The sequence below is a fragment of the Chenopodium album genome, chromosome 2 (assembly GCF_948465745.1).
Source record: "Chenopodium album chromosome 2, dcCheAlbu1.1, whole genome shotgun sequence".
NCBI classification, from domain to species: domain Eukaryota; kingdom Viridiplantae; phylum Streptophyta; class Magnoliopsida; order Caryophyllales; family Amaranthaceae; genus Chenopodium; species Chenopodium album.
The window spans coordinates 1,533,639-1,551,435 of NC_137835.1; the positions used below are offsets into that span (position 1 = coordinate 1,533,639).

At 33.8% G+C, this 17,797-nt stretch overlaps 2 protein-coding genes and 1 pseudogene across 2 annotated transcripts; 2 read left to right on the top strand and 1 right to left on the bottom strand.

The window, feature by feature from the left end:
- The first annotated feature begins 2,268 nt into the window (after positions 1-2,268).
- LOC145578909 (hydroquinone glucosyltransferase pseudogene) lies at positions 2,269-3,865 on the top strand (annotated as a pseudogene).
- Positions 3,866-5,320: 1,455 nt separating this feature from the next.
- LOC145578920 (protein SEH1-like) lies at positions 5,321-9,601 on the bottom strand. Its single transcript, XM_081636218.1, has 8 exons — positions 9,302-9,601; positions 8,773-8,884; positions 8,346-8,446; positions 8,144-8,221; positions 7,805-7,960; positions 6,520-6,632; positions 6,138-6,264; positions 5,321-5,736 (listed from the first exon to the last, which is right to left on the bottom strand). Exons 1-8 carry the CDS (start codon positions 9,461-9,463, stop codon positions 5,605-5,607), a joined length of 981 nt encoding a protein of 326 aa, XP_081492344.1. The 5' UTR covers positions 9,464-9,601; the 3' UTR covers positions 5,321-5,604.
- Positions 9,602-13,265: 3,664 nt separating this feature from the next.
- LOC145592337 (uncharacterized) lies at positions 13,266-17,269 on the top strand. The gene is made up of 4 exons (XM_081648784.1): positions 13,266-13,742; positions 16,606-16,623; positions 16,721-16,908; positions 17,020-17,269. The coding sequence occupies exons 1-3, from the start codon at positions 13,370-13,372 to the stop codon at positions 16,906-16,908; spliced, it is 579 nt and encodes a 192-aa protein (XP_081504910.1). The 5' UTR covers positions 13,266-13,369; the 3' UTR covers positions 17,020-17,269.
- Positions 17,270-17,797: the final 528 nt, after the last annotated feature.

Below are 17,797 nucleotides of genomic sequence, written 5' to 3' on the forward strand. Positions count from 1 at the left end.
AGGTTGGTTGACCTGTGCGAGGTTTCGTTTGACAATATGATTTTCCTAGTCAAAATAAGATCCTTTTTAGCTCATTTCACACAATTGGGCCTGAAAATGAATATCTAGAGAAATTGTTGGCCCGTAGAAAGAGGCTTTTCATACACAAGAGCAGAACAGGCCTATATTCCTTATATTGGGTTCCTTGTTCGTTATGCCCAATTTTAAAGCTGTATAAATGGGCTACTTCATTACCCAAACTTGGGCCTCTTAGCTCTGGCTGTGCAATTATTGATACTCCGTATGAATTTACTACGTAGATGATTTCATCTTTGAAATGTAATGCACTACTGCTCCATTTGATTTCACTAGTTCTACGTTTAGGAGTTGAAGATCAACTCAGCTGAGTTCAGTTCCTAATTTTCTTCTCTCATAAACAATTTGATTCAATTCAGTTCAGCTCACTTCAGTTCCAAATCTCCTTCTCTCATAAACAATTCAATTCAATTCAGCTCAATGAATCAGAACAGGCTCTTAGTCTCTCTTTTTATATACTTCCTTTTTTATAAGCATTATACTTAATTACTTACTCATAGTTTTAGGTGATTTAATTGACTTATAAACTCTTTTTATATGACCTTAAAAAATACATTAGTTTGTCTTTTACACTATTCAGGCATTAACTTTAACTCAACTTTAACTTTAACTCAATTTTATACTCTTATTATATGTTTTTTTAAAAAAAATTATGCTACTTCCTCCGCTCCAATAATATTGCAACAAGAGTGAAATCATGCATCTCAAACACATTTTATATGTTAAATATCTATAATTGTATAAGAGTAAAAATTATAAAAAGTTGATATTGTAAAACTATTTTGAGAGACGAATTTAATAAGATCCTAAATGACTATATTTTGCTTAACGTATAAATCATATTATATGGTCAAACAAGATTGATGAATAGTGCTAATAGTCCATTGTTACAATATTATTGGAGCGGAAATAGTAATCCGTATTAAATAAAGGACAAATATCATTATACAAAGGTTTTTTTGGCAAAATATGCGATAATGTTTAATTTTACACCAAATTAGTAGAGTGATGCATATGAATAATGTAAAATACAAAATGAGACACTTGTTATGAAATGGTTATGAGTTACGAAGTATAACTTTTTTTACTCCGTAGTAGTAATAAAAAACTTTTATCAAATTTACTATGTACTCCCTCCGTCTTTAAAACGGCCCATTTGGCCTAATTTTAGTCCCAAAAAATAATGACCCATTTGTTTTTCCCAACATCTATTAAAATCACAAAAGTACTAATATATCCTCAAATATTTTTGTGTCAACTTGACAATCTTGTGTACTTTAATTATATTGATTGTTGTAAAACAATACTTTAATCTTAATGGCTAATAAAGCATCACATGGACTAGTGCATTTATTACACCATGTTTACTTGTGTTTTCCCATACATTTGTACTTGTAAATTAAGTTTCTTAATACCCGCGAAATCAACCCAAATGAATCGTTCTTTCGGGGAAGGAAGGAGTAATTAATTATTTGAATGGAATGTATTTGTGTTTTTAACAACTGGTTTGTTTCCCTGCTACATTAATTACTAATGGATTCCCTTTCATTTATGAAACATAAATGTATTATACAGTTATACACTAGTATTATTGGTCAAAGTGATACATGTAAACGTATATTACAACAGCATTGGTCAAAATGGTATAAGTAAAATGTATACTAGTATTATTGGTCAAAGTGGTTCATTTCAACTTACTTTGATATAATTTGATACTCGTATTAGCTTAACTAGAAATAATCAAATCAGATCAGATTATATCTTTTTTTTTTTATGTATAATTATTTATATTTAAATATCTTTAAATTTGTAATAAAATAAATCATACAATTTTCACTTTGAAAAATGCATATTATTATATGAATACAAATCTAATGACATTTCAAATGGTAATTTTATATCTCACGAATTAGTATACAAACATGGTCAAATTTAAAAATCAAATCGACCGGATCACATTACATCAAATTAAACTATTAGAAAAGTTAGACTTCGGTCAAATCATGTAAAATGAACATAGCCTTATAATATTAAAAGTAATAAGTATTTTTTTCTTATAATGTAATTAATGTGGTAATTTTTTTTTTTCCCAACAACTAATTTGTTTTCTTGCTACTTTAATACCAATGGATTTCCTCCCTTATTCAATCCCCTTTACTCACTATATAAACCCTTCCAACACTCACTCAATATTATAATTTATAAACCCTTCCAACACTCAAAAACATTTGTACAACCCTTTGAACATGCAAGAAACACCACACATTGCCATAATCCCCACACCAGGGATGGGTCATCTCATCCCCCTCATAGAGCTAGCCACCCGACTCACTCGCCTCAACTTCACCATCACCATTCTCATTCTCAACGACGGTTCACCGCCTTCGAAATCCCAACTCACTCTCCTACAAAACCTCCCACCCTCCATCTCCTACACCCATGTTTCTCCCATCGATGTGTCTGATCTTCACTCCGATTGCGCCATTGAGACTCGCATGACTCTCACCATTACTCGGTCCATCCCGGGTATTCGTGACTCGCTCCGAGCCTTGTCTAAGGAAACACGTTTAGTTTCGGTCATTGTTGATCTCTTGGGCTCAAGTATCATACATTTGGCCCGAGAGTTTGGCGCGTTATCGTATATTTTTTTTCTTACTAGTGCTTTGGGATTGTGCTGTCTTTATAGTCTACCAAAATTGGATAAGATACATTCTTGTGAATACAGAGATTTATCTGAACCGGTTCAGTTTGTGCCCGGTTTAGTTCCGGTTCACGGGGCTGATTTTCCTGACCCGGTTCAGAATAGAAGAAGTGAGATTTACCAGTTCTTTCTTAGTAAGATAGAGTGTTATTCTGAAGCTACTGGGATTTTAATCAATAGTTTTTATGATCTTGAACCGGTTGCCTTTGATTACTTGATGAATGATCGTGGTCGAGAAGATAATGTTCCTCCGGTTTACCCCATTGGACCGGTGATTCGGACCGGTTCAGAAGACGGGTTGATAGATGGGTCGGGTTGTATAAAATGGTTGGATGAGCAACCAAGGGATTCGGTTTTGTTTGTGTCATTTGGTAGTGGTGGGAACCTTTCTCATGAGCAAGTAATTGAGTTAGCAATAGGGCTTGAGTTAAGTGGGCAAAGATTTTTGTGGGTTCTTAAAACCCCAAATAATAAATCTAATGCTTCTTTTTTTGGTGATACTAATAATATTGATAACCCACTTGAGTATTTGCCTCAAGGGTTTTTAGATAGGACCAAAGGGTTAGGTTTTGTGGTGCCGAATTGGGCCCCACAAGTTCAAATAATAAGTCATGGTTCGACGGGTGGGTTTCTGACTCATTGTGGATGGAACTCGACTCTAGAGAGCATAGTCCATGGTGTGCCTTTGATTGCTTGGCCGCTTTATGCCGAACAAAAGTTGAATTCCGTGTTGATAGCTGATGATTTGAATGTTGCATTGAGGGTGAAACCAAATGATAAGGGTTTGATTGATCGGGAACAAATTGCTGAATATGCAAAATGTTTGATGCAAGGAGACCAAGGAAAAATACAACGAGAGAAAATGAGAGCTTTGAAGCATGCGGCTATTGCTACTTTAGGTGAAGATGGATCGTCAAAACAATCATTAGCAAAGGTGGCCGAAGAGATGAAGAATCACAAAATCATACAAGAATCGGTGTGATTAGCCTATTTACATTGATCAATGATGTTTAAGAATTTCAGTTATTGTCTAATTAATGTATGATTATGTTTTAATGTTGCGTGTAGTTATAAGTAAAAGTTTAACTACATTATCAATAGATGCCTTAGTTCATGAAGTTACAAGCTCTTCTAGTTTTGTTTACTTTTTTTTTTTATTATTCATTTGCACTCCAAATTCCAAATCCTTACATCCAACTACATGCATATTAGGAGTAATGAATGTGGCTTGTTCAGAGTTCAAACTAGCTTTTCGTACACACCCTCAATCTCGATCATTAGACCAAAACATATGTAGGCATGTACTCCAAATTCCAAATCCTTACATCCAACTACATGTACCTACCTATGACTATTATATTTTCGGTGTAACATATCAATTTGTCATCCCATAACAAATTTGTCAAAAAGCATTAAAGCATGTAATAGTTATACAATAGATTACTTTTTCCCGACAGTTACCAAAAACCATATTACACACATTTTTTATATTATTATTACTATTAATGATAATATAATATAATAATAAGAACGATTTATGGGTTTATTTGGTATCGCTGTGATATTTTGTTTTTCAATATCATTTAATATACGCCATATAATGAATTAAAACTTGGTCAAATTTATTAAAATTATACTGTAATAATTTTGAAAACTAACAGTAAAAAAGTAAAAATACTTTTTTTTTTGCTTTCTGTTTTTTGTTTTCAGTTTTTGGTGTTTTATTTTCAAAAAATACAAAAATAAAAAACTAAAAAAAAAAAAAAATTAACAATTTCAAACAAGTTTTGTGTTTTGTAACTATTGATTTTAATTTACTCTCTACGAACAAAAGTACTTTTTAGTGTTGCATGATTGCATCTAATAATTCATTCAAAAAAACAATTTCAATCGCAATTATTATATCTTAAATACTACGTAGAAAACAAAAATTAAAAAAGCAGCCCATAAATTCATTATCATAAGCCAATGCATGAAAACTAAAAAATCAGGCCATTGCAAATAGTCAGTCAGTGAGCCCATGCAGACCAGACAAAAGACTAATTATTCAACTCCCAATAATTTTTTATCACTACAGACATGATCACCAAATAAAAAAATACAAGATCTTAAGATTGGTATTACTTTCGAATTTTTAATGACAAATAAATCATGATATATAATTAGATAGACCAAGGCCCTGTTCTTTTGAGATTCTGGGCAGAGTAGGACATAGCAGAACAGAGCACATCAAAGACAGGCTTCCACACACAGCGGAGCAAAGCAGTGCAGAGCAGAACAGCTCTAAAGAATAGAGCCCAAATCAATTAAAATCATTCACAATCATAGACTCATACACGCTAATGTTAAATTTTAGCTAATCAATTTACTTAGTCCCCTTAAGATTTTTGCCTGTTCAGGTTCTGAAGTATACTGAAAGTAGAAATGACTAATAATTCACAATTAAGTAAAATATGGCTCATGACATGCCCTCAATAGCTTGGTCATTTTAGTCGAGCAAAGGTTTAGTTCCATATCATCAACTGAAGAGTTAAAGGTTGCATGGAGTAAAACCAAAGGTGTAGGGTTTGATTCGAAAAAGTATTACAAGAAAAATTGTTGATGTTGCTTTAAACGAAAATTGGTTGTTAAAGCAGTCATTAGCAACTACAATATGCAAGATGCAATACAAATGGCAAGACTCGTGAAAAACCCATATCGTATTTCCAAATCTGCTCTAGTATTTGATTACCAAAAGAAAATTCTAGGCAAATCCTATGCATATAGTACTATAATACAGCCCTGCAGGTCAACTGAGATACTTTGTAATACAAGGGACGGTTACAAGGTTACGAAGTAGGTTCCAAGACTGCCTGCTCATGCCAGACACCATTCAGATTAGATTGCCAAAGCCTGACCACCCCATCACTCCCAGTGGTTGCCAATGTCATTCCGCTCATATCCCACTCCATTTGCCATACCTATTCTCACACAAAAACCTCGCCAATTAGCAGTTTGACGAAAAAGAGAGTTCCATATGCATCACAAAAGAATACTCTCACCATCCTTAAAGTTTGCACCATCAACACATTCCACTTTATTACGAGTTGAGTTGAGCAGATAACCAGATACAAAGTATTTTTTTTAGTATGTAGGGATTGTAGGAACTAGGAACCATGTTAACTATAATGGAAATGATGCAATATTTTAGGGATGAAGGGAGTAACACTTAAGAGTAAATATCTGTTGGAATTGACAATCTTCACAAATTTTACTTAGGGTGTTCCAATTATGTGCATTTTAACAAGCTAAACATTGATTAAGGATCTTGTAACATATTTTGGAGAACTAAATGCCAAATGAAAGAAATTTGCTGTCATACCTCGCCTTGATGACCTGATAACAAAGCTATCTTCTCCACTGAGAGATGCCCGTCAACATCAGGGTTCAAACCAACATGCCATATTGCTATACCCATCTGAGTAGCAACAGAGATGATTTCATATGGCCTGTAAATAAAAATTCAGCAGGAACATAATTATTATCAACAGAAATACAGGCACATTCATCTCCCAAATTCACAGGGTTAATGCCAAGTAATAATATTACAGGCCAGAAACAATGAATGAGAAGTTCAACCCTGCATGGCCATAGATCAAGATGCCACACACCAGCAAAGGCTCAAGCCGATTGACCAACAATCAGAAAATGCGATTTTTAAGTATTGACGAAAAAAAAAACAACCTAGCCTGGGTGAGGGTTACCTGCAAATATTTGGAGCCCAAGCAACAGCATGCACTGGATCACCACTGTTTTCAGGTAAAGCTAACTCAGCAACAGTAAGCCACCTTTGATGTAATTGATCAAACTCCCAGACCTGATATCATCTAACATGAGATTGATTTGGATAAGTTATTCAATCAAGCAGGTCACTTCATCACACATATTTCCAACCAAGAGCTACATCAAGTAATTTCAGGGGAAAAAATCCTTTAATCAAAGATTTGAAGGAAACTTGTGGAAAATTAGAGATCTCTAGGAAGATATATAGATCAAGACATAAGGTAATTACTTAAAATTTATCTTATTAGAAACGAAATGTAACAAAAGAAAAATAGACTCTTACAACCCTATATTTGGTATGCTGTGACTTATCATATCAACCAAGACATCAATTCTAAGTAGCCGGATTAGTAGATGATGATATAGTAGCATAACTTTCTTGAGATCTGGTGATTTGGAATGCCATAAAATCGTATTGGCTATGATTCTCATACATATTCACTGTGTTCATAAGAGGTTTCTGTAATTTTATAGCCCTCTGTGTTTTAATTTATTTGCAACAATGTGACATTCACCAACATTTAGGCAAAATTTGTTTGTTAGTAAATAGAGAGAGAAAAATAATGTTCCATGTGATGAGAGAGATAGAACGAAATGATAAGTAAAAAAAAGAAGGAAAACAATTGTTGCAAATAATTTGTAGCATTCATTTATGATAAATGTTGCAAATAATTTGAAACAGAAATAGGATATGCCTTTCATGTATGTGACTATCTAATGTATATGCAACGCATATAAATTTTCAGAGAGCAGAATGTTTGATCAAAGTTGCAAGAAGCCTGAGCATTACAGCAAACAATACTAATAAAAACAAAACCAATAATGAATCCAGTTAGGTACCTAGGGAAAAGCACATAATGTAGTATTGTACTACTCTATTAGCAAGAATGAAATCACAACATAGGCTAACATAGTGGAAAAAAGAGTGGTTAATTATTAAGAACACCATAACAGACAAAAGGCTCAGGACAGTAACAGCAACCACACAATGAAAATTTACAAACAAGGGGGCCGTGTGGTCCAACTACATGAGAACATCAGCATTAACTGCATGCTGATCAGATCGTCACTTGTCAGGAAAATTTAGATGCTCCATGTGAACGAAAAATTGTGAAATACATTTTAGACTCAACAGTATCCTGGAAGAATTGAGTTATGGTTTATCTGAATTGTACCCAAAATGTAAAATGTTGTGAAACACAGTACCTTGGAAGAATTGAGTTGTGGTATATCTGAATTGAACCCCAGAACAAAGCTCAATTGCTGGCTTTCACCTTTTTGTGGAATCCACGATATGGATGCTGATAAGCATGAAGCTTTTGCAAATTTAGATACCGAGTCAATAACATTCTGGAACTCAGCCTACACATCACAATTTGGCAATAAAAAGTTTGTTAGCCGATTTCAAACTTGCATTCACGTTTACCACATAGAGATCCTATGGTTATATATATAATCCTAAATTCCTAACTAAATAAAATCTCTTTAGCTAAGGAGTCATCACGTTAATAAAGTATTCACTTATGTATTCAAGCAATAACATACCTGAAGTTGCCAAGTGTTCAGGTTCAAGGGATTATGAAGCTCATAGACTTTGACATAACCATCTGAATATGCAGCAACCTACAAGAAAGGGATATAGCACATAGTTATATAACTCCGAGGAGTTCATCATGCTCCAAAAAGAGCACATGAAGTAAGTTACGTTACATTAAAATGATAATTTGCAACAGAAGCTAACACTTACCAACTTCAAACAAGTAGAGGAACCTCCAAATTGGATATCCAATACACGGGCATTTTTATTCAGAAACTTAGTGCAAATCTTCCACTGAAGCGATTGCCCATCTGTATAGAATAGGGATAAACATATGTTTTAGATTTCATAGTCTAACTGAAACTAAACACCACTATCATAACTATACTGAAAGTAATGTCTCACTTATTAGTAATGTAGTATGATGGCCAAATGGCCAATATGTACAATATTACTCTACTTATGAAACAAACATCTGAAACTTGATAAAGACATAATTCTCAAATATCGAAACAATAATCAGCATCAAGTTTTGCAGTTAAATCATTCACCAAGGAAGTACAACCAATACACAATAACTTATAATGTGAGCAACTATATGATTCTTTCATATGAATGCAACAATAATTAGAGTTACCTCCTGCGACTTCTTCCCACAATGACAAAGTACCATCATCCAAAACGCACGCGACAGCATCTCCATACTCTGGAGGAACCCATAACACCTTCACAATGCTACCCTCATGTACCTTCACAATGAACAATTCGGATGATCACAAAATAATTGTCCAGCCTAAAATTTTACAATTCAACCGTAATTTGAAATTAAATCAAAAACCCACATAGTAGCATGACTAACCAACCAATTAACCCAACACAAACGACCCAAAAACCCAATTTGACAGCTCTAAATATACAATTATTATCCCAATATATTATGACTGAAATTTACAATCTTTAATCATAAATTGAGTAGTACAAACATAATATGACCGAAATTTGCAAACTTTCATAATAAATTGAGTTATACCATTACAATATGACCGAAATTTGCAAACTTTTATTGTAAATTGAAGTAATACTTAGAACCAAAACATGAATTAGAAAGAAAGGACAGATAATAGCAAGTAAAAACCCAATTGATTGGGGAAAAGAGAGAAGTATACCTGAAAGGAGGAAGAAGGAGAAAAGGGAGAAGAAGAAGCAGGGTCAGGAGAATCGAAGATAGTGAGGAGGCCATTGATGGAACCAGTAGCTAATCTTTGAGAGCTGTAATTCCAAGCAGAACATACAGTTCCAGTCTCCAATGTCGCCACTGTTTTCTCCATTTTTTATTTCTGTGTAATTTCTCGGCCACCGTAGTGTAGGGTTTAACTTCCCGCTCCTCCTCTTTCGTTTTCACCAATTTTTCGGGGGTTTTTTTTTTTTCGGCTAAACCAATTCAAGGCTCAACTACGAGTATTGTGAATTGTGTGTTTTTTATTTTTTGGTTTTTTTGTTGTATAAAAATATATGAATAAAAAATTATTTAAACTTATTAAAATCATAATAATTTAAAAAAAAACAGGAAATTAAAAATCAAAAATGATGTCAAACAAGCCTTAGTTTAATTCATTCACATCAATTCATTCACATCATAGTGTAAGTTCGATTAGAAATTTTCAAATTAGTTTTTATATAATATTTTGAAGTTTATGTGAAATAATAATAATAATAATAATTCTACAATGATTGTTAAGACGTTAATTGTATTTGTTTGTTTAGTTTAGTAAATGTTCTTTTTTAGTCAAGTTTGAGCCTTGTTTGAGTCCAACTCAGATTGACTTTCAACATTTAAAGTTTGTTTGTATTTTATAGTTGAGTTAAGCTCCTATTCTCTTGCTTCAAAAAAAAAAAAAGCTCCTATTCTCTTGTGTGTAAAAAATTAAAAAATAAAAGGTTCCTATTTGAGTCACACTTGAGCACAATTTGAATCAAACACCTAATTTTTTGATATAATCTTTCAAAATTTTACTTAAATGAAAAGTAAAGGTCATTTCGATATGACTATAGTTTCAGTATTTTGGTCTTTGGTTTTTTTTATTTTGGAAATCATATGACATGTTTTATAGATAGAACACAAAATTAATCAAATCTAAAATGAGTGAGCTCCAAATCCCTAATTGATATCAGTAATAAAAATTTTCATTTATCTCAGTGGCATTTACGTTAATAATACTAAACTTCAAAAGATAGAACCACATTTTTCATGAAAATCGTGACTCACGGCATTTACCTTAGACTTCCTTATTCTTCCTCCTTCCTACTTATCAACATTATCGGAACAAGCTACCATCTCCTGCTTCTTCCTATAAAACACCACCGATAGTCCGGTAACAACCATCATCTCCTTCCCCTTCGATCTACAACTAGAAATCGACCATCATCTTGTTCTTCTTCCTACAACTCACCCACCTTCATCTTTCTTATTCCTGCAACCAACCCACTTCATCTTTCTTCTTCTTACGTCGACACCGACACCAAAACTGATATATTAATGGCAGCTTCACCGCCAAACTAAACGAAAACCCGATAAAAAAAATAGAGAAATTCAAGGCATAGTTAACCCCAAAGGGTAATTCATATTTCCCTCCACCATTGAAGTCTTGAAGATGAGTACATACATTTTCGAACTTCATTAATGGACAAGAAGCTTGAAACTATTTGTGGTTACTTTTTTTGAGATAAAAAACTTAACGGACTTTTGTTATCTCAATCATCTAACTTTTCCTGGCCAATTAGCAATGTGTCAGAACTTTTGTTCAAAAGCAATTTTTTTTATTTTTTATTTTCACTGATATAGTGATACTAGATTAAACCCCGTGCAATGCACGGTTGTTAAATAATCTAATGACAATAATTTTTACCAAAAATAATTGATATAAATATTATAAATTGACTTAGTAGTAAAAAGTATGAAATATTGTGAAAGAAATTAATTAAACATGTTATATTTACAATGGGCAATTTGATATTTAAGGACATTTATTTTAGATTTTATACAAACTAAAAGTCATAATTTAATTACAATAAGTTTTTTTAGTAACTGGTTTTGGAGGGAAAACTTTTTATAATATTTTGCCAAGTGTTCTCTGAGTTTCGCCTTTAGTATAATGTAATTGATTAACTTGGATTTTCTCCATTTAATAGTACGGAGTAATAAAAATTACACTTTATTTTTTGTTTTTACGGAAACCTGAAAACAAAAACAAAAACCAAAACCATAACCAAAAGACCCAATTGTAACAATTGGTCTTGTATGGACCCGGTCTACAATAAATTATTGTAGACCCAAAATTTGACACTTTCAAATAATATAATCACATTCTGGATGATATAATCACTTTTTTAGACTATATAATTATCCTTTTGTGAGTCATATTTTGAATTATATAATCTCATATTAAACACAAATTTTTGTATGTGGCTGGCCACACGGTGTGGCCAGCCACAAATTTTATTATTTTTTTTTAAAAAAAAAATACCACAACTCTTCTCTCTATTCTTTTCTTATCTTCTTCTCCAAATCATACATCACCAACAATCATATCTCTACTATACCCATTTTCTCTCTCCTCTTTTCTTAGCTTCTTCTTCAAGCCAAACCACACATCACCAACAACCATATCTCTACTCCACCCATTTTTTTTCTCTCGTCTTTGCCAAATTGCTGCAATTAAAGCCCGAAATTGTAGAATTTGGGTGTTAAATTGCTATGAAAAATTGTGATTAATTATCCTTAAAATCATCAACAACATTTAAAGTAGTGAAATTGATGAGAACCAAAGAAATGTGAGCTCGTTTTCTTCGTGGAATCTTAGATCAAACATTCTACGTCAAAAATTGTAGGGTGTTACTAGTTCGGTTATGAGAACTTGTAGGTGTTACTGGTTTGGTCAGGGCCGGGGTTACATGTAGGGTGTTACTGGTTTGGTCAGGGGTTACTTGTAGGGTGTTACTGGTTTGGTGAGAGTGTTACTGGTTTGGTCAGGTTACTTGTAGGGTGTTACTGGTTTTGGTCAGGGGTTACTTGTAGGGTGTTACTGGTTTGGTTAGGGGTTACTTGTAGGGTGTTACTAGTTTTGCTCAAGAGTTACTTGTAGGGTGTTACTGGTTTGGTTAGGGATTGCTTGTAGAGTGATGTTATAATTAGTTTTGCTCAAGGGTTACTTGTAGGGTGTTACTGGTTTGGTATGGGGCTTACAAGTAACCGTTGAATAAGTAACAAGTAACCTTTGAATAAGTAATTCATACAAGTAACCTTTGAAGTAACTCATATAAGTAACCCCTGAATAAGTAATTCATTCAAGTAACCCTTGAATAAATAACTCATACAAGTAATCCTTGAATTAACCCATACAAGTAACCCCTGAAAAAAAAAAAATACAAGTAACCCCTGAAAAAAATACAACTAAATCTTGAAAAAAAAAAAAAAGTAACCCCTGAAAAAAAAATACAAGTAACTCTTGAAAAAAAATACAAGTAACCCCTGAATAAGTAGTCCATACAAGTAACCCCTGAAAAAAAAAAAATACAAGTAATCCCTGGAAAAAAAAAATACAAGTAACCCTTGAATAAGTTTTCCATACAAGTAACCCCTGAAAAAAAAATACCAGTAACCCCTGAAAAAAAATACAAGTAACCCCTGAAAAAAAAAAAAATACAAGTAACCCTTGAATAAGTAATCCATACAAGTAACCCCTGAATAAATAATCCATACAAGTAACCCCTGAAAGAAAAAATACAAGTAACCTCTGAAAAAAATACAAGTACTGAAAAAAAAAATACAAGTAATCCCTGAAAAAAAAATACAAGTAACCCTGACAAAACCAATAACCCCGTTATACGAGTGAATAATAACCCCGTTATACTGCGTAATCCGTTATTTTTACTCATTTGGCAGCAGGTCACACGGTGTGGCCTGCTGCACCAAAAAAGCACTGCATATTAAATCATTTAATGAGTTTATATAATTATCTTTAGGATGATAAAATTTAAAAATCATCTTTTGAATGATGTAATTAACTACTTGATACTTTTTATAATGCACATTCGTATGGTATACAATCGTAAAATTTGCAGCACCCAAATTATTGACACATACTCGGGTTACCACACAAAAGAAAAACCGGTGGCTTGGTTGCACTCTTTCTCCAAACGATAAAAACCGAAAAAGCTCAGAAAATCAAACAACAATGGCAGCTAATTGCATTCTCTCAATTCATAGCAATTCAACCCCAACTTCACTCTTCCCCTTAACTCCTTCAAACTCCCTTCAAATTCCATCCTCTTCATTTCTGAAGATTAGGGATAACACCAAACTTAACAATGGCGTTTTTACAACAACAATTGGAAGAAGAAGAAGAAGAAAGGGAGGAATTGTCTGCGGATTTCTACCAGTAGATCCATGGGCACCCACCATTGATTCTCAAAGCATTGCTTCTCAGCTTTTCGCTTTCTCTCTCTTCCCTTATCTGGGTTTTCTCTACTTCATCACCAAGTCTAAGTCTGCTCCTAAACTCACCGTTTTTGGGTTCTATTTCTTGCTTGCTTTTGTTGGTGCTACCAGTAAGTTCTTCTTCCTCCTGTTTATTCTTCTTTTTGTTTTGGTTTGATTTTTGCTGTTATAATTTTTGTTTAAATATTTTGTTTTGTGGGTTTTTGATTATGTTATATCTTTTTGTTGCAATTATTAGGAATTTTCTGTAAATATTGACATTTGTTGATTTGAGGGTTTTTCTGTTAGTTTTGCTGTTTATGAGAACTCATTTTCTGTGGTTAGTCAAAATTAGATTAGATAACATTTAGCTGAAGTAGATTAGTTTGATAAGTTAGGATGATTCCTGAAGGCCATTTAAACTAAACAATGGGTCTGGATAGGTAGGAATGTGATTGAGATTTGAGAAAGCTCAAAAGTTGAAACTGAGGACTAGAGATAGAGGTAGCTAATCACTGTTTTGTGTTTGATTATTCTGATTATAAAAGTTTATGGTGATCAGCAAACTATAGGAGGCGCTATTGGATAAGCAAAAATGGGATCAACAATTCTCGAAAGTCGAAACTGAGGAAGAAGAGAAAACTAGTTACTTGCTGGTTTGTATTTGTTGTCCTGTAAAGTGTTGATTATCAAACTCTAAAAGGTATTTGTAGTTTGGTGGACCATAGGGTATCTTCACGGTATAAATTGATGTGTGGATTGATGCTTGCCTTGTGGTTGAAATGGCAAGGGATTAGGAAAATTGTATTATCATCAGAGATTCGCTTACTTTGCGTAAGGTGGATGGAATCTGATTCCCTCTGTGGTCTTTACAAGAAATTGGAAATTTCCTAGCATTGCAGAAAAGTCGGTTTGTTTGGTTTTGATAGGTGTTGATAGCATATTGTAAGAGTCAGAGTTCTAGGAAGCAGGGAATATTAAGGTCCTATATAAAATCACTCAGCAACGTTCTTGATTTAGTGCAGTTAGATCTTTATATTGGAAACCCACCTAGGTCTAGGTTGAACATGAATGTCAAACAGTCCGAGTCCCATAAGGCAACTATTGATGAAGTGCAGCTGAGGGCATTATTCAGGAAACATGATATCAATGGTGATGGCCACTTGAATAAGGAAGAACTGAAGGAAGCCTTTCGAAAACTGGGTTCATTTATGCCTAGTTGGAGGGCAGATCGTGCAATCTATTACACTGATATTGATATTGATGGAGTCATAAATGAAGAAGAGATTGATCACCTAGTGGCTTATGCTGTGGATTACGGTTATACGCTTGATTGAGGCTTCTATGTTCTGATTCTAAACATTTCGTGTATCCAACATATGCTAGAAGTAACAACAATATGTATCTATGTCATCTTAACCTCGATGACTTTGTAGTTTGTACCTTTATGATTTGTTTGATTAAAAGCCTTCTCTTGTGATAAAATCATATCCTTTATGTTTTATAGAAGTCTATCCTCCGGTCCTCCCCTTCCCTTCAGCCATGTTGGTGTTTTTCCTATATGGACATTTGGTTTGACAACCATTTAAAGAGGCCATTGATATGATGCCACACCTGTTTTCTCTTTTTGCTTAAAGTACTGTTATATGTCAATGATGCCACACCTGTGTTGATAATTTTCCGTCTTCACTATGTAGTATGTAGAACCTATCCACTTAATATCGGGATAAATGATAGCATTTTGGTTAAGTTTGATCCTTAGACTGGATTAATTTGTTAAATTATACATTTTTTTTTCTTCCTAGAGCCATTGATAACTCTTTAGCTCTCGAAACCATAACACTAAGCTCAGACATATGAAATTTGTCTACAAGGTTTATGAGTGGGAATGGCTAATCAGGTGATACATAATGCTATGAAATACCTAAGTTACAGGTTTTAATACACGATGATCAGTAGGTTTTATATAGCAACAATATGGCTTTAGGGTTCCTTAAACAATGCTTAATTACTTAGCACTCGAGGTCTCACGAAGTCACGATCATTGGAAGGTTTATTCTCTCTTTATGGAGAAATTTTCTGTTGGCCTGCAAGTTAGTTCGGAGGAGAAGAGTTACAACCCTGACAAAGGGAAACTGTTACCACACATCCATGCCTGATGTGGATCCAGTGAAATCTATGCTATCAGTGGCGGTGGGGATACTGTTACAACCTTCTGTCATATGTTCCATGGGCCACCAGGAAGGGTATCAATAACATAATTTGCGGCTTTTGATGTGTGAAAAGATCTTAGGTTTGCCATTCATTTTTCATGTGGCTTTTGAGGACTCAAGTAAACTTCCCTCAAGAATCTTTTGATAAAATTTTGCTGACCTTAAGATATAGTTAAAACCCTTCATATGGAAATTCTTGGCTGATTCTAAGTTGTACTTCGTATATCATTGTGATTCTTGTAGGCAGAAAACCTCAAACCTGGATACTTAAGAGGTATTTGTTGATTGTGATGAGCTCATGGGCTCCATACAAATTTGGTTTATATGCTTCGTTGATCCATGAAAAGAGTTTGGCCTTCCCAATGTCAACTATTATTGAATGATTTGAATCTATTGTCATCTATGATCCTGGCGATCATTAGCGACTGGCTTCCTGGAAGTGTCTCACAAATGTGAGTTATAAACTTAAAAAATGGATATTTATGTTTTTGCTTCTTGGCTGTGAATCCCCGTCTATTTTTCCTGTACTTTATATTATCCTTTGTAAAGAAACTCGCATGTATGATATATTTCTATTTTGAGTGTGATTGCAAGAAATAAAAGCTGGCCATTTGGGAGATTGCCTAATTGTCCTGACATTGTTGGTTCTATTGCGGCCTTTTGTTTGTTAATTTTTTCATTGTAGTCCTTGTGAATATGATTTTAGCATTTCATTCTTTCTGATTTACATCTACTAATTGTCCCTTGTTGGATTTTGCTGCTCTGTCTTCCTCATTGGTAGTTCCTGCTGGAATCTATGGTAAGTTACTTAAACAAGATTAGTTAATAATCCTTCATGGTTTATAAAGACTAGATATTGAATTGATGCCTGAATTCTAGTAAGTTGTTGGTGATAGCGAAGATACACTATGGAACATCCCTCTCTAATGTGGACTGGTTGCATGGTGGGGCTGAGTCTCTGCTCACTTTGTCAAACCTATTTGTTGTGCTGGGGTTGAGAAGGGCTCTAAAGAAACCTATACATTCTGAAGAGAATCAATCTAAAGAAGTTTCAAGATTGAAAGAGGAGAACCCTTCCTCGTAGGTATGGATTGTCTTCATGTCTTGCTGTGTTTAGTTGAGTTTGGTTGACAACCTTATAATGTTATCCCAATTGTAGATTGTGTCTTGAGTAATAAGCATATTACATTTGCAGATATAATAATGCAATTGCTGCTGCAACTAATGAATTTGAAGGTTAATGTTACCTCAACTGCCAAATGTTGCCACATGGTGCATCTTGTAGATATCGTGCTGGAAAGATGGGATTTCCTGTGCTCATTTTGTTGTAAATTTATTTTTATTACTATACATGTTGCTTATGTTAAACTTATCCATCTTTTCTTCCGTTTGTTCTCCACACTCTTATTCAGATAATACATGATTATCTACTTAATTTGCCTGTATCTTCAAATAGGGTTCAATAGTCTCTAAATTCAGTGGAACTTACATGGACTATGGATTTGTTTTAATTCCCTGTTTCCATTTCGCTGTGCTATTCAATTTCTATAACTTGGGTATGATTATTCTTCACAAGGATCTTCTTTAACCATTAATTTTTTTTTTTTTCCTTTTTTTTTCAAATCGATTAATGTGAGTTTCTAGAGATAAAGGCTAAAATCCTTACCCTTTCAAAAGGAAACAACCCTTACAAAACTACCCAAACTGTTTCCCCTTTTTCTCAATGTGAGAATATGGCTTAATGGCCCTGCTTTTCTAGTACTAGAGCTCCTCTATTCACATTCATTTTAGCTTATTTTCCTACAGATCTGGATCACTAGCTGATTTCCAGCCCCATTCCTCAAAAAAATATAAAATATAAAAAATTAGGCCTTCCCCATGCTTTTCCAGCTCTAAAGCCCTCATTTTTTAAAAAAATTCAAGGTCTTCCCCTCTCTATTCTAGCTCTGTCAAGTTCTTCAGATTGTGCTAGC